Raw genomic sequence first — 24,315 nt, 5'->3', positions numbered from 1 at the left:
ACGAAAAACGGTAACGCTCAAACAAAAACGTTTGGGGAAATGACACAAAATCCAGTCTAGGTCTCAAATCCTCGCAGGACGTAAATGTAATTCTCTAGGAATTAATGCAGCCTCCTCGTCTATTGGGTCCTCCAAAAAAGGACAAGCCATTCTTGTCACTTGTCTCTGTGTGACGGAAATGTGGGCAATGAAGGTTAAAGCGAAAAATACCGCTTCGTCTTTAAAAAGGGGAGGGGACCGGCAGAAACCTTGAGTTTAGAGAATAAAACCTGCTCCTGACCAGGTTAGGTTCACAGCGTAAGTAACCATGGACACTGACTCCGAGTATAAGTTACCTCTCTTTCAGAAACGGGTTTGACTTACTCTGCTTTCTCTGGTTTAACAAACCTCCCCTTCTGAAACGGAAAACCCAGGGTTTCCCTGATTTCAGGGTTAACGCACTCAGAGTTTACACTTAACCTCCTTTCTGAAACAGGCCCCTGGTCTCTGAGGTTCTAACGTTGTTTTGTTTCTCTGATCGGTCATAAAGTTGGACTGAATTTTTTTTTTCTGCACCAAACCAAAGCTTGGTTCTGGCGCTGAAGGGAAGGGAACCGCCACCTATTCTGTATGTCTGACCTTGGTAAATGGCATATACTTACATAGCGCTTTCTACATTCTTTCGCTTTACACACACATTCACACACTGGCACCAACCTCCCACCAGAGGCAAGGTGGGGTTCAGTGTCCTGCCCAAGGACACTTCGACACATGGGCGTGCAAGGTGGGAATCTAACCTGCAATCTTACGATCATGGGTCGACCGCCCTACCGCTGCACCACGGCCGCCCTTCACCACTTTCTTCCTCTCACAGACATGACTCAGCATCTTCTCTGTGAACAACAGCAGAGTTCACCTTTGAGGTCAAACCCACGAAAAAGGACAAACGAGGTGTGGAACCTGCTGAGCCATGCTGCTCTGCAGCCTGTTACCATGGAAACCAAGCAGGGCTGCATTCTAGTGACTGGTGTTGCAAACACTCTGACCCCGTTTGTCCGTGTGGACCAAACATGGACCGCGTGTCACAAACCAGGACTTTAAGAGGCGGGGCCAGAAATCCAGCCAAACGGCAGATTCCGTTTGGTTCTGTAGCTGTGGACTTTAGTAGAACCGTGAAGATCAGAACCACGAGGACCAGAATAACCATAGGAATGACAAGAAGTCTTCTTTTTCCTGCTTGGAGGGGGTTGGAACCGTGAAGGGGTTTCACACGGGCCTACAGACTGCTGGAGGAATGTCCGAGCTCCCTGCAGAACCATGAGAGTCCAGAACCTTTCTAGAATTTACTCCATGCAGAACTGTGAGTCCAGAACAGGGGTGTCAAACATACGGCCCCGCCTGGTGGTTTAGTCTGGCCCAGACATGAAGAGTAAAAATTATAAAGAGGTTTTTTTTTAGATCACGTTTCTAGTCCATTTCTGTGGCGAGTTATGATTTTTTTAAAGAAATAACCGAAATGCGCAGTTCCGCCACTAGGGGGAGCAAAGGAAAAGCAGACCAGGTGAAACAGCAAATATCTGCACGTGCCAAAAGTGAACCTAACAGCTCTGGGTCTGGGTAAGATGCAGTTTGGTTCCCTGTGAGCCTCACTGCTGTTACATTGCTATACGAATGATGAGTAGTGACACTAATGACCAAAATGTTGTCAAAAAAAAAAAAAGGTTGAAGTGAAGTCCTGAGCTTTCCAGGAAAATGGAAAGCGTTTTATTTGTTCACGGAGCTGAATGCAAACCTGCATGCTTGGTATGTCATCAACAGGTTCTCCAAGAACATAACATTCAGCTCCACTATGAGACTCTCCACAAAGAAAAGTTTCACCATTTGCAGTTAAGAAAAAAGAAGATTTAGCAACTATTAGCTGGACCGATAAATAACCATCTGGATTTACTGCAGCCGTGACGTCAGTGATGGAGCAGTGAAAGCTAGCTACCTTATTGCAGACAAGTTGGAGCAAACATCCAAACCATTTTCTGATGGTGAACTTATTGAAAAATGCTGAAGGCTGCAGAAGTCTTGTTCCCAAAAAGCAGTCGACCTTAAACACGAGTCTGTCAAGAATTACGATCAGATCCAACATCTCTGAGGAAACATGGGCAGCCATATGAAGGAATCCAGTCATTTATTGTATTTTCAGTCACTATTGATGAAAGCACCAACATCACAGATGTGTACAGCTGTGCATATTTATTAGAGGTGATGAAGTGACGTCACAGTGGAGTTTCTGGAGTTGATGGACACAACAACAACTGATGACAGATTTCAGATCCATTGGCCTCTGTGATGAATGTGTCTTAATAATTAGTGACCATTTTTTCCAACTGAGTAAATTAACAAAAACAAAGCTGTATTTTGCTTTATGGTACCGGTCCGACCCACTTGAGATTGGTTCTGACGTTTGGACCTGACCGTCCTCTGGATATCTGACTGTTTTTATTTGACCCACTCCCCCCCCCCCGCGCTCCCCTCCTCCTCTACCTGCTGGTCCCCGCCCCCCGCCTCTGTTTCAGCCCCTCCCGCCCGCTCCCGCCTCCCCGCTCAGTCTGGACGCGGCCGCCCTCCTGCGCACAGCTCCGCGTGCCACTCCGTGCTGTATGTTCCTGCCCCCCTCCCTCCGGCCGCCGTCCTCCCCCCGGCGCGGACATGCTCCCGGGTCTCCGGAGATGAGGTTCCGTAATGTCTCCTTCCTGACGGTGTTGTTGTTCGGGCTCAGCGGGCTGCTCTCCCTCTCCTGGTACACCGCCTTCAGCAGCTCCAGAGGTAAGGCGCGAGCACGCGCGCGTGTGTCTGTCGGGATGCGGATCTGGATGTTGCGGGGAGAGGTGCGCTCGGTGTTGGATGCCCGCCGCGCGGAGGTTCTGCGGCGCAGCGCGCAGGTTCGGGGGGATGAAGAGGAAGGGGGGGGGGGGCTGCTCTTTGTTGCGGGATGACAGCAGAGGCGCGTGCTCGTCCATGGAGGCTCGAGCAGTGAGGTCATGGAGGGAGCGCTGGGTTGAAGCTGCAGCCGCGGGGGGAGCAGGGATGGAGAACAGGTGAACTGCTGCTGCAGGGGTCCGCTCGGTTTAAAGCACCGGATCAGCCGGCGGAGGCCTCGGGATGCAGCTGGATTCTGTCTCACGCGCCCTGAGCGCAACAGGATGATATGCGGGGCCGTGCGGGTCCCGCAGTCATCGGCGCTAAACAGTTGCAGATTGGGGGGGGTTGATTTCTGCTCCATCACGTTCAGCTGCGGGGGTCATTTCAGGCTGTTTGCTTTCCCTGCATTTCGAATTTCCTGATATTCCTTAAGTGAATCACGTGCAGATCACGTGTCTTCAGCTGTTTTTTGGGGTAAATATAAATGAAGGTTGATTTTCAGAATAAAAGTTGGGAAAACTGAAGCTTTAAAGCAAACATTCAGAAGAAAACAGACAGAACTCTAAGGCTGAAAGCAGCACCAACAGAACCAGAACTTTGTCCATTTAAAGTCCATTAAAGTTCGGCTCTTTCATGGCTTTGACTCACATTGAAGCAAAGAATCTTCTGCTCCATCACTTTGGAGGAAAGCTCACCTGGATCACCTGGATCACCTGAGCCAGAGACCAGGACCGAGCTGAGAACCTCCGTCAGAATTCCTGTCAGTTTGTTGCAGGAAACCCTTTTGTTGTCTGGGTTTTTTAACGTGGAGATGTGCACGAGGGGCGTGCACGGACTCAGATGTGCACGAGGGGCGTGCACGGACTCAGATGTGCACGAGGGGCGTGCACGGACTCAGATGTGCACGAGGGGCGTGCACGGACTCGGTTCCGTTGCTACTGGATGTTTTTGAAGCTGTTTTTCTCTTTCTTTCCCTGAAATGAAAAGTTTGACAAACTTTGACCTAAAAGGCAGAAAAGCTGCAGACAGAAGCTGACAGCATCTCCAGAACTCCAGAATGAACCTGGAAACTGGGTTAATCCGTCAGGCCTCATGCTAAGCAGTCCCAGCTCTTTATGGTGAGGTATTATGGGATGTCCGTCACTCTCAGTGCTGCCCTTTGTTCAAACATTGGACAGAGAACATGGCTCACCTACATGTGGAAGGCGTGACTCGTATCTGGCTGGAGCGGGCACGGCGGGGGCATCATCATGGTCAGGGCTTGTTTGGTTTCCAACAGAACAATAATCACAGACACATTTTTGAAGATGATCGATGTCAGTGTGAGTATTATTGGATCACATGCTTGGGGGGGCATGGGGTTTCTCCCAGGCCCGTTGGCTGGGAGGCGGGGCTCGCTTTGCAGGTTCTCTTCAGGCCCGTTCAGGATCCGTTCATACTTGTAGGGATCCAATCACCCAACCCCAGGTGAAAGTGACAGCCGACTTTACCTGCGGTGGAGGGGGGCGGGGCAGGTTCAGACTCGCCAGCTCCGTCTGAGCTGAAACCCTGCAGGGAAGTCTGGTGACACGAGTAGAGCTGTGGCGGTGTGGGACGCAGCATTCGTTCTTTACAAATAACAGTAACTACTAACTACACCTATCTAACTAATGAACTCACTAAGTAGGTGTTGTAGAATGACTATGTGTGTGTGTCAGTGTGTGTAGGAGGAAGGAGCACACACGTGTGTTGGGGGTGCGTGTTGATTCTTCTCTGGAGCTGCATGTGAGGCTTCAGCTGTGCTCTCTGGTACAGACGTCTTCTCAGAATATTCTATATTTCCAGTAAGAAACAGACTGCAGACACTGAGGCTACGTTACCACCGCAGGCTGAAACCACCCAATTCCCATTGTGTTGCCCCTATGAGACCTGCATCTGATCTTTTCATGACAGTCTGGACGACACAGATCCCATCTTTCAAATGCGACCGCCGTCTGAACAGCCAGGCCACATGAATCCGACCCGTACGTCATCGATACGCTACAAACGTCATCATTCTGCGTTGAAGTAGGCGGGAACGAGAACGTAAACATCAACCATGGCGGACGATGCTGCTGAGACCAGTCAGTGGAAGGGAAGCCAGGTCACCGATTGGATTCATGTTTGGGGTGACAGCTCGGTTTTTGAGAACATTTCCAGCGAAATGGCCAAGCGTGGTGTTGAACCTTTCCCGCCATTACTTTTTTTCCCCTTTCCGACTGTGGTCAGAAGCGCGGGACACAGAAGGCGGATCCTCCTCTGGGCTTCACTTCCCCGTTCGGACCCTCAGATTCTCCAGAGCGGGTTAAAAAAGAGTCAATAGCATTTCTGCTGGGGGAAACCTTCTTTTATTACTGTTCTCCTTCCTCCATAACACACAACATGAATGCGCGCCCCCACTGCCCCCCCTCACTCCCTCCTGCGCTGCACGCGCTCTCTCCTCTCTCTTACACACACACACACGCGGCTCCAGCACATCCACATCCCCATTCCACAACAGTGGGTCCAGACGACCCTGGCTCCATTGCCTTCTTAAAATGAGAAGATTGTAAATGTGCTGCTCCTTTGTGAAATAAATGTAATAATGCAAAAAGAGCTCCACTTTGACTACACTGTTGTTGCTAACGTTAGCTACTTCCACAAACGCGTGACGTAGTTCCCTGATGAGGACTCTTCTGCGCATGCGGGTCACTTCTGGGTCATTTCACGGTCACACAGGAGATCACAAAAATGTGAACGGCCTTGCAAAAAAATCCAATCTTTTCAAAAAAATCCGAATTGAGCATTAAGCCCTGCAGTGTGAACGTAGCCTTTGTCACCTTTCTGGTAGCCATGAAGCCTGACACCCATGAAGAACACGGGGCAGGAGGCTCCGCCTTTGTTTATACAGACACGTAACCTTGCGCTGCACAAAATAGTTCCCAAACAAAACATGTAGTGATATTCATGGAAATCTAACAGCACACATTCATGTTTGGTGTTACGGAGTGAAGGAGAACAGTAATAAAAGGTTTCCCCCAGAAGAACGGTGATTGATTCTGTATTAAGCCGCTGTGAAGTAGAGCTGTGACGGTGGAGGATTTTGATCACCGCAGCGATGAAGCAGCAAGAGTCACCACTTACAAAAAAACAACCTGCTGTGATGCGGTTATCGTCACACCGCTAGACACGAGCTGCCATGAATGTTATCTAGGACGGAAAACACGGATCGTTTTCTCATTTAGTTGGTGTAAACTGGACTTTATGTGCATAAACTGGTCTTTGAGGAAGTAAACTGGTTTTTCAGTTCAATTCAATTTTAGCCCAGAATTACACCAGCAGTCGTCTGAATGGGCTTCATACCTGTGATTGAATAAAAACATGAATCCTAAAGAACATAAACTCATAGAATTCATTAGGTAATGACTAAACTGGACATCTCCGTCCTTAGACTCTCCTTATTGGTAAGGAAGAACTGAAAAAAAAAAAGATTCTGGAAAACAGAAGAAACCTCAGGGGTGTCCATATGAAGGAGGGATCCTCCCCCAGGACGGACAGCGATGTACCAGAACTCATAGGGAGACTTATCAAACGCTACAACTACATGTTTGAAGTCCAGCAGACGAGTCTCATCCAGATGGAGTTGGGGGACGGCTGGGGGCTCCAGACGAGCTGGAGGGCTCTTTTTTATGGCATTAGTTGTTGTTTGTGTGTTTGTTGGTATAAAGTGGTCTTGTGAGGGTTCTTTGCTTCATGTCGGCCCCCCCCACTCCCCCTACACGTTCTTGCATGTCTCTGCAGCTTCATTCACAGCTTCCAAACTCTGATAGTTTGTCTTTCTAGCCTGAAGCTCAGACTTCCTTCACTTCATCTCTGATTCTTACTCACATGTGTGAGTCTACAGCATTGACTGTATGATAAACCTGGACGAATGGCGTGTGACGTCACCCATAGAAGACGCACTCCTTCCAGTTTCAACCTAATCAAGTCATTTAGTCGCCATTTTTCTGCGATATGTCCGTCGCCATGTTGGAAGCAGACGTCCTCCGTAAGCCGTGATTGGTCCGTCCAAATGGTACATCCTACTTGGAATGGGGGGGGGGGGGGGGTCAATCCAGTTCTAATTTACTGTCAAAAGTGTACAAGTTGTGTGTCTGTGTGTGTTTGTGTAAGGCTTCCTGACATGTGTGAGGCTGTTTTATTGTTATGCCTGACTTGTGGTGTGGAGTAAACACACACACACACACACACATTACTACACAAACAACAAAACAAAACAGGAATAACTTTGAAATGACGGTCCCTCAGATCAGATCAGATCAGATCAGATCAGATCTGATCTGATCTGATCTGAGGTTCAAACTGAACGGGTGAAGGTTTGGAGACGTTCACCTTCACTCCCTTCTTTCCCCGTTTTCTCCTCTTCATCCCGTCCTTCCTGTCCCGGCGTGGAACAGGAGCCGATCTTTGACGGTTTGGTCAGAGGGGGAAACTGAGAGCGTGTCGCTGTGAAATGTGATCGCCGTGATGTCACTGTGCAGCCGTTCCCGTCTGCTGAGCAGTAAACACAAAGGCGGATGGCGGTTTTCTAGAATTCTGTTCTTTGTTTCTGATCCGAGGAGCAGAAATCTGAAGCTTGCAGAACTTGTGAGGGATCGGACGGATTTTCTAAAGCACAAACTGGATTTTTGGATGAGACCAGCAGCTTTGATAAAAACAAACGACGTGAATCTGGAGAACATTAGAGGCAGTTGAAGAAATCTGAAACCTTTGGAGAGACTCATCCCACAAACATGATCAGATCGAAAATAAAATCATTTTCTGTCTTTGTTCAAATATTTGGTTGATTAAATTCCAATTGTGTTGTTTAGAAATGACAAATACATCTTACAAGTTATAAAACTTAAAATAATTAATAATCCACATTGGTTACACAATAGCCTAGATCAGCTGTGCGTTCCAAACCATTTCATTTTAACCAAGCTACGAGGTGGAAGGATCCTTTTTTTTTCTATTTGAGCTTCGTCCAGATGGAGTTGGGGGACTGGGGGGGGGGCAGAATCCACGGCCAATGACAGGAGCAGAGAGGAGGTCCACGGTCAGGTACCGGAGCTGGAATCTGGAGTCACTCCTGCCCCCCCCCCCCCATCTCGTCTGATGCTTAAATGACACTGCTTCACTGCAGCAACTGTCCTGCATGGTTGAAGTTCTGGTTAGTTTGTCCCGACTGACCCGCTTCACACCGGTTGTGTGGTTGTCCCGACACATGAACCTGCAGCTCTGTGGTCCGTGGAACAGGGTGTAAACGTCTGCAGCTCTAGCTGCTTTACACTCACAGGGCCATTCACACACGGATGGCGGCGGAGGCGGAGTTTATGGGAGTGTGTGGTTGTGTGCAGAGGCTCTTCATGCTGCTCCTCTCAGCTTGGACCTCCAGCCCCGTTTACAGCATCTGCAGCTTCTGACCGGCATCCTCTTCAGGACCTTGTCACGGTTTGGAGTGGGATGGTTGTGAGTCAAACCGGAGCGTCAGCTGACCCGGGGCAGTTCTTCTCCCTGGTGTAAACTGGAATGGTGATAGAGTTTCACAGAGGTCCAAGACACTGAGAGCAGCTGCTGAATGTTTGATGGCATCTCCTCAGGTTCCCGTCAGAGTCTGTGGCTTCATCTTTGCTCTGCAGACGAACGCAAGCATCAAAACACAGCAGAGCTTCACAGGCAGAAGAAGAAATGAGGCATCGTATTCCATCCATGATGCTGATGTTGAGAAGGCAGATCAGGTTCTTTCTGTTCTTCTTGTTCTCGCTGAACTTTTAGCACCTGACTGCATCTTGGAAATCTCTGTCAGAACCTAGAAGTGAAGGGGATCCTGTGAAGATCAGAGGATCGCTTTGGATCAGCCTCTAAAGCCCAGCAGAACTGAGCCTGCGGGTCAGGACCTGCGGGCAGCGTCTGCACCGGTTCTCTGCAGGAAAGACCTCCGGCTGGGAGGAACTTTATTCAGAAAAAGTTCTGTTGAGTTTCTGGGTGGGACCGGGTCGTATCAGACCCAGACTTCAGAGAAGAACCGCTAAAGACGCAGAGAGGAGCTTTGACGGAGTTTGATGTGTACAGCGTTCCCCCTCCCCCGCTCCGTCTGGAGTGTTTGAATAAACCAGGCGGCTGCAGAGTCAGACGTGTCCCGAGGACGACATGTGACCCCCCCCCTCCCCGCAGCCTGCAGCGTGGGGCCTTCATGGCCTGGATGGGACTTTTGACCTCCTGTTCTGTAGTAAAGTCGCTCTTTGATGTTGCAGCCTGTAGATGATCCACGCCGGCGGCGAAGAACGAGGCCGTTCCTGCAGGACTTTCATCCCGCTCTGGAAAAATATTTCAGCATGAAGGCGTTCCTGAAGAGAAGGATGATGTCATCACGCTGAAGAAAACGTCCAGATCGCTTTGTTGGACGCCATTTCTGAATGACTGATGCTTTGTAACAGCAGCCAATGAAGGGGATGAGATGTCACCATGGCAACCGAAACATGAACCCCTCAAATCTGTTCCTGAAGTGGGAGTCAATCAACAATCTTAAGGAAATATTGAAACAGAAACAGTTTTTTTCACAAATGTTTTATGACGATGTCATGAAGAAAACACACAGATGCCTTATACAGAGTTAGTAAAATAACAGCAAATGTGTCTGAAATATTATTATTTCCGTTTCAAAATGGACAAATGCGATGACTGAAAACGTCCATCTGTCGGATCCACAGTGTCCTGTAGTCATTGGTGGCATCCTGCGGTGAGTTTTCTGAGGTTTCTCGTCTACCTGTCAGCATAGATGTAGTTCCTGCAGATAGCATCTGTCGGAGCCACAACAGTCGCTCTGTCACCGTTTAGCGACAACTGCACACAGGTCTACAAGCCGGCCCTCAGAATGAGTGTAGCTGTGCTTCTCTGGGTGGAAACCAGACAAAACCAACCTTGGGTCCAGTATTATTCTATTAGTCATCGTTTTCTCCTCATCTCCTACCAGGACGGCGTCGTTTGTCAGAGAACCGCTGTTCCTCCGTATTCTCATCAGGTAATCTTCAGTCCGTTTGGTGAGATCTACAGCTGTCACGTTGGAATGAGTCCATTGGAGACGAGTATTTACAGATCTAGGATGAGCCAGTGAACATGCAGCTCTGATAACTGGAAGAACAAATCTCCGTTCAGGCCTGGAGTCCATCAGGAGTCTTCGGAAACGGGAGACAATCTTCTGACTTCTTCTTCTTTCTCTTTCGGCTTTTCCCATCAGGGGTCGCCACAGCGAATCATCCTTTTCCACCTCACTCTATCATGGACATCTTCTACCCTAACATTAGCCAACTTCATGTCCTCTGTTAAGACATCCATGTATCTCCTCTTTGGCCGTCCTCTTGCCCTCCTGCCAGGCAGCTCCATCTCCAACATCCTTCTACCAATATATCCACTATCCCTCCTCTGAACATGTCCAAACCATCTCAGTCTGGCTTCTCTGACTTTGTCGCTAACACAGGCAACATGAGCCGTCCCTCTGATGTACTCGTTCCTTATCCTGTCTAACCTGGTCACTCCTAAGGAGAACCTCAACATCTTCATCTCCGCTACCTCCATCTCAGCCTTTTGTCTCTGTCTCACTGCTACCGTCTCTAACCCATAGAGCAGAGCTGGTCTCACCACTGTCTTGTACACCTTTCCTTTGAGTCTTGCTGACACTCTTCTGTCACACAGCACTCCTGACACTTTCCTCCAACCGCTCCAACCTGCCTGCACTCGCCTCTTCACCTCTTTTCCACAATCCCCATCACACTGAACTGTTGACCCCAAGTACTTAAACTCCTGCACCTTCTTCACCTCAGCCCCCTGTAACCTAACGCTTCTACCTTGATCCCTCTCGTTCAGACACATGTATTCTGTCTTACTACGACTGACCTTCATGCCTCTTCTTTCCAGAGCAAACCTCCACCTCTCTAGCTGTTCCTCCACCTGCTCTCTACTCTCACTGCAAATTACGATGTCATCCGCAAACATCATTGTCCAGGGAGATTCCTGTCTTACCTCGTCTGTCAGCCTGTCCATCAGCATAGCAAACAAAAAGGGACTCAAAGCTGATCCTTGGTGTAGTCCCACCTCCACCTTGAACTCCTCTGTCTGACCTACAGCACATCTCACCACCGTCATACTTCTCTCATACATGTCCTGAACTACTCTGACATACTTCTCTGCCACTCCAGACAACCTCATACAGTACCACAGCTCCTCCCTTGGCACCCTGTCATACGCCTTCTCTAAATCTACGAACACACAATGCAGCTCCTTCTGACCTTCTCTGTACTTTTCCATCAACATTCTCAAAGCAAAAATGGCATCAGTGGTGCTCTTACGGGGCATGAAACCATACTGCTGCTCACAGATCTCCACCTTCTTCCTAAGCCTGGCTTCCACTACTCTTTCCCACAGCTTCATTGTGTGGCTCATCAACTTTATTCCTCTATAGTTGCTGCAGTTCTGCGTGTCACCCTTGTTCTTAAAGATCGGAACCAGAACGCTTCTCCTCCATTCCTCAGGCATCTTCTCACTCTCTAAAATCCTATTGAACAACCTTGTTAGAAATTCCACTGCTGCCTCTCCTAAGCACTTCCATACCTCCACAGGAACGTCATCAGGACCAACGGCCTTTCCGCTCTTCATCCTTTTCAGAGCCTTCCTAACCTCATCCTTTCCAATCTCTGCTACTTCCTGCTCCACAACAACCACATCTTCCTCCCTTCTTTCCCTGTCATTTTCCTCGTTCATCAGCTCCTCAAAATACTCCTTCCATCTTTTCTGTACACTTCTTCTGACATAGAGCCTTTATTTTTACTATCGTTTTCTAGAAAACCTTTTTTATACTTTAGCCGTACCTGTACAGCATGAAGCTAACGGTTTAGCCCATCCAACCAAACCTAAAATAATGTCCTGGTTCAGATGGGATGTTCAAGAATAATAAAGAAGGAATGAACCAACTTTGTTAGCATTCCAGTTTTAGTTCAGGAAACCGTTTGGAGATCAGATCTAAATTAAAAAAAGAAAAAGGATCCCAGAGAAATGAAAAGTGGAGGAGCTCTGAATGTCTGCAAACAGAGACGCAGGAGGAGGAGGAGGAACCGAGCAGCTTCCTCACACAGAGTGAGCCATCTGTCTGCAGGAACCGTTTGGCGAGCTGGTGGACGTTCACGTTTACTGTAAAGGAGGAACAGCTGTCACTGTCGCTGCTGGGAACCTTCCCGCCATAAACCTCCACCGGCGGCGGCTTAACGATGCGGTTCAAGGCAGAAGAACGGAGAAACCATGAAAGCCTGGGAAGTGGAATCATCAGCAGGTCTTCACGCTTTGGGCGGGGCCAGTAGCATCCATGCTGACCTTTGGGCGGGGCCAGTAGCATCCATGCTGTCCTGTGGGCGGGGCCAACAGCATCCATGCTGACCTGTGGGCGGGGCCAGCAGCATCCACCCTAACCTGTGGGTGGGGCCAGTAGCATCCATGCTGACCTTTGGGCGGGGCCAGTAGCATCCATGCTGACCTTTGGGCGGGGCCAGTAGCATCCATGCTGTCCTGTGGGCGGGGCCAACAGCATCCATGCTGACCTGTGGGCGGGGCCAGCAGCATCCACCCTGACCTGTGGGTGGGGCCAGTAGCATCCATGCTGACCTTTGGGCGGGGCCAGTAGCATCCATGCTGTCCTGTGGGCGGGGCCAACAGCATCCATGCTGACCTGTGGGCGGGGCCAGCAGCATCCACCCTGACCTGTGGGTGGGGCCAGTAGCATCCATGCTGACCTGTGGGCGGGGCCAGTAGCATCCATGCTGACCTTTGGGCGGGGCCAGTAGCATCCATGCTGTCCTGTGGGCGGGGCAAACAGCATCCATGCTGACCTGTGGGTGGGGCCAGCAGCATCCATGCTGACCTTTGGGCGGGGCCAGTAGCATCCATGCTGACCTTTGGGCGGGGCCAGTAGCATCCATGCTGTCCTGTGGGCGGGGCCAACAGCATCCATGCTGACCTGTGGGCGGGGCCAGCAGCATCCACCCTAACCTGTGGGTGGGGCCAGTAGCATCCATGCTGACCTTTGGGCGGGGCCAGTAGCATCCATGCTGACCTTTGGGCGGGGCCAGTAGCATCCATGCTGTCCTGTGGGCGGGGCCAACAGCATCCATGCTGACCTGTGGGCGGGGCCAGCAGCATCCACCCTGACCTGTGGGTGGGGCCAGTAGCATCCATGCTGACCTTTGGGCGGGGCCAGTAGCATCCATGCTGTCCTGTGGGCGGGGCCAACAGCATCCATGCTGACCTGTGGGCGGGGCCAGCAGCATCCACCCTGACCTGTGGGTGGGGCCAGTAGCATCCATGCTGACCTGTGGGCGGGGCCAGTAGCATCCATGCTGACCTTTGGGCGGGGCCAGTAGCATCCATGCTGTCCTGTGGGCGGGGCAAACAGCATCCATGCTGACCTGTGGGTGGGGCCAGCAGCATCCATGCTGACCTTTGGGCGGGGCCAGTAGCATCCATGCTGACCTTTGGGCGGGGCCAGTAGCATCCATGCTGACCTGTGGGCGGGGCCAGTAGCATCCATGCCGCCCAAAGGTCAGCTCCACCCCTGTAAAAAACCCTCCAGAACATTTTCCCCTTAGTGGACCGGCAGACCTACAACGGGCCTCAACAGCAGAACCGGAACAGAACATCAGAACAAAAGAGACTTAGACTGTTTCTGAATTCCCGCCCTAACTACTAAAAATCTAGACGGTGCAGGACAATGCAGAGCCCTGGACTTTAAAAGCAATTCGGACACCACCCTGTTTTTAAACCGTGGATTTGATGTCATTGATTTCACAAAGTTAAAATCTGCAAAAGTAAAAATTTGTGACGATTAGGAATCCACTGTCTTGTAAAGATAAAAACGTTGATGGTTTATCATAAAAATACAGTTAAACCTGACCCAATGCATTGTGGTCTATGTTCACCGATCTAGTGAGCATGGATGCACACTGGCTTTTCACAGAGACTTCTGGGTAATTTCTAGGACACTGGATCTTGGAATTGTAGATTCAGACAAACTAGAAATGGCGAACGCCCCAAATGGAGTGCACTATGCAGTGTGAAGGGAACACACAGCCGTGGTTTGATCCGGACAGGAGAATGGAAACCTCTTTGTTTTGGGATTTCATCATTTCTGCAGAGGCTGCAGCTGCAGAAACAAGCATGACCCCCCCACAGTCAGGGCACCCCCCCACGCCTCGTCTCTGCTCTGAGGTCAAACCAGCTGTGCCGTGCAGATGCTGCTCCGGCGCCTAGAAGGCCGTTCTTCATGGGCCTTAGCCTCAGAACTGAAGGGTTTCTAACTCTGCAGAAGCGGGTGGAGCCGCTCCACAAACCGTCTCGGATTCCCGGCGGAGGAGGTCGTCTTTGTTTCTGCCTGAATCGCCTCAAAGCGTCTCGTCTGTCAGGAAACCGATCGTTCGAAGAAAAGCCTGAAACCTGACTCTGAGTAAGGGAAAGGCACAGAAACTGGACTGAAACTGCAGCCAGAAACCCCAGGATGCATCTGGACCGCTCCAGAACAAAGGGTTTGAACCCCCCCACCAGATGCCCCCCCCCAAAGACCTGTATCATACAGACTGGAGCTCCGGGCCTTTTTCACAGACTGCCACTGAGAAGCAGCTACCTGACCCGACCGCCTCGACTCGCCCAGACAAAAGCTCCGCCCGCCCCGAGGCCCGCGCTCAGGCGGGAATGCTCAGCCCCAGAACCGACCCCCCCACACCGCGGCCGTTTCAAGAGCTCCTTTAGTGAACAAACATCTGCTGCAGTTTACTAAGCCTCCTGAAGACCTCTAGATGGACCTGGGTCCAGGAACCTGGGATACCTGCTGGACCGCAGAACCTCTGCAGAACCCGGACACCTAGGAACCAATAGGTTGGAGTTGGAGGATGCCGTTGCCATGCCAACAGTCTGTCAAGAGTCTGTTCCCACACAAGCAAAGGTGGCCCCCCTTCCTGAAACACCCTCACAATTACATTTAAGGGGGTGGGGCAGTTTCCCATGGGAACGCTGTGTGTGTGTGTCTCTGTGTATATGTGTGTATTAGGTGTGTGTGTGTTAGTGTGTGTGTTAGGTGTGTGTGTTAGATGTGTGTGTATTTGTATGGATGTGTGTGTGTATGTGTTAGATGTGTGTGTGTGTGTGCTTGTATGTGTGTGTGTGTGTGTGTGTGTGCTTGTATGTGTGTGTGTGTGCACGTTCTTTCACAGTGTAGAGTCTCAGTCAGAATCTCTGTTTCAGGTGTTTCCTGTACACCTGAAGCACAGGTTGCTGTAGAAGCTTCCACCCTTTGTCACTTATGAGGCTGAAATCTGGTTAAATGAGGATGTTCTGGAACAGGAAGTGGCTGCAGACCTACTTCCTGTGTCAGCAGTTTTTTAAAAGCTCGTGATTTAATTGTGAACTCTGAATTATTGATTAAGTGCTGAGTGGTGAAAGCCCCACAGAAACCTGACGGCTGTTTCTCTGGTTGTGTGTCTGCTGTCCACACACCTCCTGTCCCTCAGTCTCATTCCTGATCCAGATGAAACGATGGTCACCATGGTAACCTGGTCAATGCTGGTTGAACCAGGTTCCTCCAGAAACTAGGAGGTGCTTCTGGACCTGCCTGTAGACTCTGTCTTCTTGTTGATGCCATCTCTGAATTTTGGACATTGGTGTTCCTCCAGAATCCACTGCCCCGCCCAGAAGTCCAGGAACATCCAGACCTCCAAAAACCACATTTACAGACTGATTTATGCTGGTTTGCAGACATCATCCCATCAGGAATATTGAGCAGTACTCGTTACACACAGGTATCCATTAGCAATCTTTACTACAAAGAAAATATGTTAGTGAACAGGTGAAGCTCTGGCTTAGAGCCTGTAGATTGTTAGAAAATCCTTAGAAAGGAACTTTAACCAACATTTATGCAGCAGATGTTCTCATGCTAAACTAAAACTCTGATTTTCACCACTAAACTGTCTCCATAAGCGTGAAGTTACAGCTCTGGAATTCATCTGTATAACTATTCCACCATTTTATACCATCCATCCATCATCCATCCATCCATCATCCATCATCCATCCATCCATCCATCCATCCATCATCCATCCATCCATCCATCCATCCATCCATCATCCATCCATCCATCCATCCATCCATCATCCATCCATCCATCATCCATCCATCCATCATCCATCCATCCATCCATCCATCCATCCATCCATCCATCATCCATCCATCCATCATCCATCCATCCATCCATCCATCCATCATCCATCCATCATCCATCCATCCATCATCCATCCATCCATCATCCATCCATCCATCATCCATCCATCATCCATCCACCCATCATCCATCCATCATCCATCCATCCATCATCCATCCATCCATCCATCATCCATCCATCATCCATCCATCCAGCATCCATCATCCATCCACCCATCATCCATCCATCATCCATCCATCCATCCATCCATCATCCATCCATCATCCATCATCCATCCATCATCCATCCATCCATCATCCATCCATCCATCATCCATCCATCCATCATCCATCCACCCATCATCCATCCATCATCCATCCATCCATCATCCATCCACCCATCCATCATCCATCCATCCACCATCCACCATCCATCCATCCATCCATCCATCATCCATCATCCATCCACCCATCCTCCATCCATCCATCCATCATCCATCCATCCATCCATCCATCCATCATCCATCAATCATCCATCCATCCATCCATCCATCCATCATCCATCCATCCATCATCCACCCATTATCCATCCATCCATCCATCCATCCATCATCCATCCATCCATCATCCATCCATCATCCATCCACCCATCATCCATCCATCATCCATCCATCCATCCATCCACCTTCCATCCATCCATCATCCATCCATCCATCATCCACCCATTATCCATCCATCCATCCATCCATCATCCATCCATCCATCCATCCATCCATCCATCATCCATCCATCCATCATCCATCCATCATCCATCCACCCATCATCCATCCATCATCCATCCATCCATCCATCATCCATCCATCATCCATCCATCCACCATCCACCATCCATCATCCATCCATCCATCCATCATCCTTCATCCATCCACCCATCATCCATCCATCCATCATCCATCATCCATCCATCCATCCATCATCCATCAATCATCCATCCACCATCCATCATCCATCCATCCATCATCCATCCATCCATCCATCATCCATCCATCCATCCATCATCCATCCACCCATCATCCATCCATCATCCATCCATCCATCCATCCATCCATTATCCATCCATCCATCCATCATCCATCCATCCACCCATCTACCAATCATCCATCATCCATCCATCCATCCATCCATCATCCATCAATCATCCATCCATCCACCATCCATCATCCATCATCCATCCATCCACCATCCACCATCCATCCATCATCCATCCATCATCCATCCATCATCCATCCACCATGCATCATCCATCCATCCATCCATCATCCTTCATCCATCCACCCATCATCCATCCATCCATCATCCATCATCCATCCATCCATCATCCATCAATCATCCATCCACCATCCATCATCCATCATCCATCCATCATCCATCCACCCATCATCCATCCATCATCCATCCATCCATCATCCATCCATCCATCCATCATCCATCCATCCACCCATCTACCAATCATCCATCATCCATCCATCCATCCATCCATCATCCATCAATCATCCATCCATCCATCATCCATCATCCATCCATCCACCATCCATCCACCATCCATCCATCATCCATCCATCCATCATCCATCCACCCATTATCCATCCATCATCCATCCATCATCCATCCATCATCCATCCATCATCCATCCATCCATCATCCATCCATCCATCATCCATCCATCATCCATCCATCATCCATCCACCCATCATCCATCCATCATCCATCCATCCATCATCCATCCATCCATCATCCATCCATCATCCATCCATCCACCATCCATCATCCATCCATCCATCCATCCATCATCCTTCATCCATCCACCCATCATCCATCCATCCATCCATCCATCATCCATCATCCATCCATCCATCCATCATCCATCAATCATCCATCCATCCACCATCCATCATCCACCATCCATCATCCATCATCCATCCATCCATCCATCATCCATCCACCCATCATCCATCCATCATCCATCCATCCATCCATCATCCATCCATCCATCATCCATCCATCATCCATCCATCCACCCATCCACCCATCATCGATCCACCGATCATTCATTCATCCATCATCCATCCATCCATCATCCATCCATCCATCCATCCATCATCCATTCATCATCCATCCATCCACCCATCATCCATCCATCCATCATCCACCCATCCATCCATCATCCATCCATCCATCATCCATCCATCATCCATCCATCCACCATCCATCATCCATCATCCATCCATCCATCCATCCATCCATCATCCATCATCCATCCACCCATCATCCATCCATCATCCATCCATCCACCATCCATCATCCATCCATCCATCCATCCATCCATCCATCATCCATCATCCATCCACCCATCATCCATCCATCCATCCATCATCCATCATCCATCCATCATCCATCAATCATCCATCCATCCACCATCCATCATCCATCCATCATCCATCATCCATCCACCCATCATCCATCCATCCATCCATCATCCATCATCCATCCATCCATCATCCATCCATTATCCATCCATCCACCCATCTATCAATCATCCATCCATCCACCCATCATCGATCCACAGATAATTCATTCATCCATTATCCATCCATCCATCATCCATCCATCCATCATCCATCCATCCATCCATCATCCATCCATCATCCATCCATCCACCCATCATCCATCCATCCATCCATCATCCATCCATCAATCCATCATCCATCCATCCATCATCCATCATCCATCCACCCATCATCCATCCATCATCCATCCATCATCCATCCATCCACCATCCATCATCCATCCATCCATCATCCATCCATCCACCATCCATCATCCATCCATCCATCATCCATCATCCATCCACCCATCATCCATCCATCATCCATCCATCATCCATCCATTATCCATCCATCCATCATCCATCCACCCATCATCCATCCATCATCCATCCATCATCCATCATCCATCCATCCATCATCCATCCATCCATCCATCATCCATCAATCATCCATCCATCCATCATCCATCATCCATCCATCCATCATCCATCCATCCATCCATCATCCATCCACCCATCATCCATCCATCATCAATCCATCCATCCATCATCCATCCATCCACCCATTTACCAATCATCCATCCATCCACCCATCATCGATCCACCGATCATTCATTCATCCATCATCCATCCATCCATCATCCATCCATCCATCCATCATCCATTCATCATCCATCCATCCACCCATCATCCATCCATCCATCATCCACCCATCCATCCATCCATCATCCATCCATCATCCATCCATCCACCCATCATCCATCCATCCACCCATCATCCATTCATCCATCCATCCATCATCCACCCATCATCCACCCATCCATCCATCATCAATTCCATCATCCATCCATCCATCATCCATCATCCATCCATCCACCCATCATCCATCCACCCATCATTCATCCATCTCTCCATCCACCCATCATCCATCCATCCATCCACCCATCCATCCATCCATCCACCCATCATCCATCCATCCATCATCCACCCATCATCCATCCATCCATCCATCCATCATCCATTCATCATCCATCCATCCACCCAACATCCATCCATCCATCCATCATCCACCCATCATCCATCCATCCATCCATCATCCATCCATCATCCATCCATCCATCCATCATCCACCCATCCATCCACCCATCATCCATCCATCATCCACCCATCATCCATCCATCCATCCATCCATTCATCATCCATCCATCCACCCATCATCCATCCATCCATCCATCATCCATCCATCATCCATCCATCCATCCATCATCCACCCATCATCCATCCATCCATCCATCATCCACCCATCATCCATCCATCCATCCATCATCCATCATCCATCCATCCACCCATCATCCATCCATCCATCATCCACCCATCCATCCATCCATCCATCCATCATCCATTCATCATCCATCCATCCACCCAACATCCATCCATCCATCCATCATCCATCCATCATCCATCCTTCCATCCATCATCCACCCATCCATCCACCCATCATCCATCCATCCATCCATCCATCATCCATCCATCATCCATCCTTCCATCCATCATCCACCCATCCATCCACCCATCATCCATCCATCCATCCATCCATCATCCATTCATCATCCATCCATCCACCCAACATCCATCCATCCATCCATCATCCACCCATCATCCATCCATCCATCCATCATCCACCCATCATCCATCCATCCACCCATCATCCATTCATCCATCCATCCATCATCCACCCATCATCCACCCATCCATCCATCATCAATTCCATCATCCATCCATCCATCATCCATCATCCATCCATCCACCCATCATCCATCCACCCATCATTCATCCATCTCTCCATCCACCCATCATCCATCCATCCATCCACCCATCCATCCATCCATCCATCCACCCATCATCCATCCATCCATCATCCACCCATCATCCATCCATCCATCCATCATCCATTCATCATCCATCCATCCACCCAACATCCATCCATCCATCCATCATCCACCCATCATCCATCCATCCATCCATCATCCATCCATCATCCATCCATCCATCCATCATCCACCCATCCATCCACCCATCATCCATCCATCATCCACCCATCATCCATCCATCCATCCATCCATTCATCATCCATCCATCCACCCATCATCCATCCATCCATCCATCATCCATCCATCATCCATCCATCCATCCATCATCCACCCATCATCCATCCATCCATCCATCATCCACCCATCATCCATCCATCCATCCATCATCCATCATCCATCCATCCACCCATCATCCATCCATCCATCATCCACCCATCCATCCATCCATCCATCCATCCATCATCCATTCATCATCCATCCATCCACCCAACATCCATCCATCCATCCATCATCCACCCATCATCCATCCATCCATCCATCATCCATCCATCATCCATCCTTCCATCCATCATCCACCCATCCATCCACCCATCATCCATCCATCCATCCATCCATCATCCATCCATCATCCATCCTTCCATCCATCATCCACCCATCCATCCACCCATCATCCATCCATCCATCCATCATCCATTCATCATCCATCCATCCACCCAACATCCATCCATCCATCCATCATCCACCCATCATCCATCCATCCATCCATCATCCACCCATCATCCATCATCCATCCATCATCCATCCATCATCCATCCATCCATCATTGATGGCCCGCGGGCCGTATGTTTGATACCCCTGCTGTAGGGTGAAGGTGGGGTTCCCCCCTGACAGTTCACCTGTCCACCGCAGGGCTAGGTTCACATGTGTGTCTGGACTATAGATCAGTTCTAGATGAGTTCTTACCACCGTTATCATGAAGATTTCCTCATCCCACAGATCACAGCTATTCTCTCTTATTTTAAACACAGTCTTTTGGACAATAACCTATTTTCATCACCAGGAAAGATGAACAAGATCACAGAACATTAGAGCTTTAATGGACCACAACAATGGCTTAGTGGTTGATGGTGCTTTGAATCGTTAGTCGTACTTCTGGATTTTCAGGAAAGTTAAAATTAGTTTTGTGTTGGTTTTTACACTGTGGTGGGATTTAAAATGATCTTTTGGTATCAATCATATCTCCAGTCTGCATATTTGTCTCTTAGAGACCCACCATGAAAACTGTGTTTTTAACATGTTCTCGTAGCATTTTCTCATGCTGGAGACCAAATATAAAGAAAATGAAGATCTGAGTATTTCTTTATTAAAATTGTTGTGAAGCAATGCTCTGAAAAATGTCCAACGTCGTGGCAATAAGCGGTGAAATGTTGAAAATAAACAGCACTCAATCCTACTTTTAGAACTTTATTGGTTAAGAAAAATTCATTCCATTTTTTTTCTTACACTGAAATATATTTAGAGGTGGAAACAGACAATGTTGGCTGTTCTCTTTACATATTGTAAGTTACCAAAATAAAAGCACTATGAATTTGCTTGGGCAAAAGCAACTTATCTATGTGATACAGTTGCAGTGCTTACCATTGTGATCATTAGATAAACTGAATTTTACCATTGTATTACAATGGGAGATGTATTAACATACAGGTATAGTTTCTTTTAAGTCACACTTAAAAAAAGAAAGAAAACGTGTTCCGGTACAATATCAGGATATGTATTGTATCGCCAGACTCTTGCCAATACACACCCCTACATTTGACCCTAGATTTCCTCTGAACAATACAAAGTAGTATCATCTGCAAAGAAAACACATTATAATAAATCAAACCTGTTTATCCCTTGTGCTATCTTAGATGACCCCCCCCCCTTCCATTGATGTGTTCTCCCTACCATGACAAAGGTGGATAAAGGTGGAAAGATTTCATGTAATCCATGGACACCAGTGAAGATCACAAATCATTGAAGAAAAAAGGTTCAGAGCACTGTCTAGTGGGTCTAGATCAGGGGTCGGCAACCTTTTTTACTCAAAGAGCCATTTGGGACCGCCCCTAATGAAAAGAAAGCCCCCCCGCCACAACCTGTTTTGACATCATTATATATATTATGCATGTATACATTATTCAAAGGTGCTCATTACGTCGATCGCGATCGACCTTCAATGACATGAGTGTAGATCGCGGGCCAGAAAAGATTAAAAAAATATATAAAAGTACTTCTTTAAAATCCACCAGCCAATCAAAATCCTCACTGAGAAGTACGGGACTTGATTGACATGTAGATTGGCCAATCGGACATCGTCTGAAGCATACACCGCTGCAAATGCACATTATGTTCTTTAAAGGATGATACCGCGGCCGCGTGTGGGAGGAGCTACTGGTTCTGGTCTGATCGCTGGATGGAGCGATGTGTTTGTCAATGCATGGTAGACACTGAGAATGTGGAGAGATCAGGTTTATTATTTTGAAGAGTTCTACTTGGTAATCATGTTTCCATGTTTGAGTTCATAAAATCATCCCAGAGAAAGTCTCTGCTTCAACTCCTGCAGGGAAAGCTGCGTCTGAATCTGACGCCGTGTTTGCATCTGACAGAGTTTGAAGCCAAAGCCTCTTTACCTGCTTTTCCTCTCTACCTGTTCACCTGTTCACATCCTCTGCAGCTGAGAGTTGGTTTCCCCTGCGCTCCTCAGTGTGTCCGACACAGAGAGCGCAAAATACGGTAGTCAGGGCGCTCCAGCGCCGCACAAGGATGAAAGAGCCGGACGCAGGTTATAGCGGGGATAGAGCGGGTTAAGAAAATGGATGGAAGAAGGCGACCCGCTGAAGAAATATTCAATACTAAACTCATTTTATTATTAGTCTGAACTATCTTTTATTTAGAAAAATCTTTTATTTTATCAGTCCAGGACGAAAAACAACATCAACAAAAGCTGTGTTGGGCGGTTTTTGGCTGGGTCTGGCGGTTTTCAGATGACTTTTGGGCTGGAAACCTGTGACTCTATCTGGCAACGCTGGTGTGAACTCTCAGTCTGTCATCAGCGAGTTGGTCTCTGCCCCGCGGCACATCAAGTTCCCGGCAGAAGATCGGATCGTTTATTGAAGCCGCCCCGTGTGCCTCCTCCTGCTATCAGCTCTGCAGGTCTCGCCCGATAAATACGAGCTCATTACGAAGCTGTTTTTTACGTGGCTCGTGCTTCGTACGGAGCCAGCAGCGCCTTTGAAATGCCATGAAAAATGAAAAAACTAAAATAAAATTTAATTATTATAAAATACTCATTATTTTCCAAAGTCACAGGGAGCCACAACAGATGGATGAAAGAGCCACATGTGGCTCCGGAGCCATGGGTTCCCGACCCCTGGTCTAGTGGGTCTAGATGACCCTACTCCCAGTGTTAAAGTACCTAAGATAGAACAAGGGTTAAACATAAAGAAAAAAGCAGTTTAGCACTTAGCCTTACTGACGGCCACACGTAGCCTTCAGCATTCTAGATCCATCATTGTAATGTTTATGCATAAATAGTCTTTAACCATGGACGTGGTTAAGTGCAGGACTGGCACATGAGATTCCCCGGACTTCATCGGGTGTGGGTCCTGGGGTAAGACCCTTCACGCTACTGCCTAGCTAT

At 48.6% G+C, this 24,315-nt stretch overlaps 1 protein-coding gene across 1 annotated transcript in view; it reads left to right on the top strand.

The window, feature by feature from the left end:
- The first annotated feature begins 2,568 nt into the window (after positions 1–2,568).
- Positions 2,569–24,315, top strand: part of mgat4b (mannosyl (alpha-1,3-)-glycoprotein beta-1,4-N-acetylglucosaminyltransferase, isozyme B) — a 47,943-nt gene continuing 26,196 nt past the window's right edge. The window contains exon 1 of the mRNA XM_023959425.1: positions 2,569–2,796. Coding sequence (XP_023815193.1) covers positions 2,631–2,796 — 166 coding nt within the window. The 5' untranslated portion in view covers positions 2,569–2,630. The remainder of the gene's footprint in view (positions 2,797–24,315) is intronic.

This window comes from Oryzias latipes, chromosome 10, assembly GCF_002234675.1.
Source record: "Oryzias latipes chromosome 10, ASM223467v1".
Classification (NCBI taxonomy): domain Eukaryota; kingdom Metazoa; phylum Chordata; class Actinopteri; order Beloniformes; family Adrianichthyidae; genus Oryzias; species Oryzias latipes.
The sequence above is the reverse complement of the archived record's forward strand: the minus strand, read 5'-3'. Positions and strand labels throughout refer to the sequence as shown.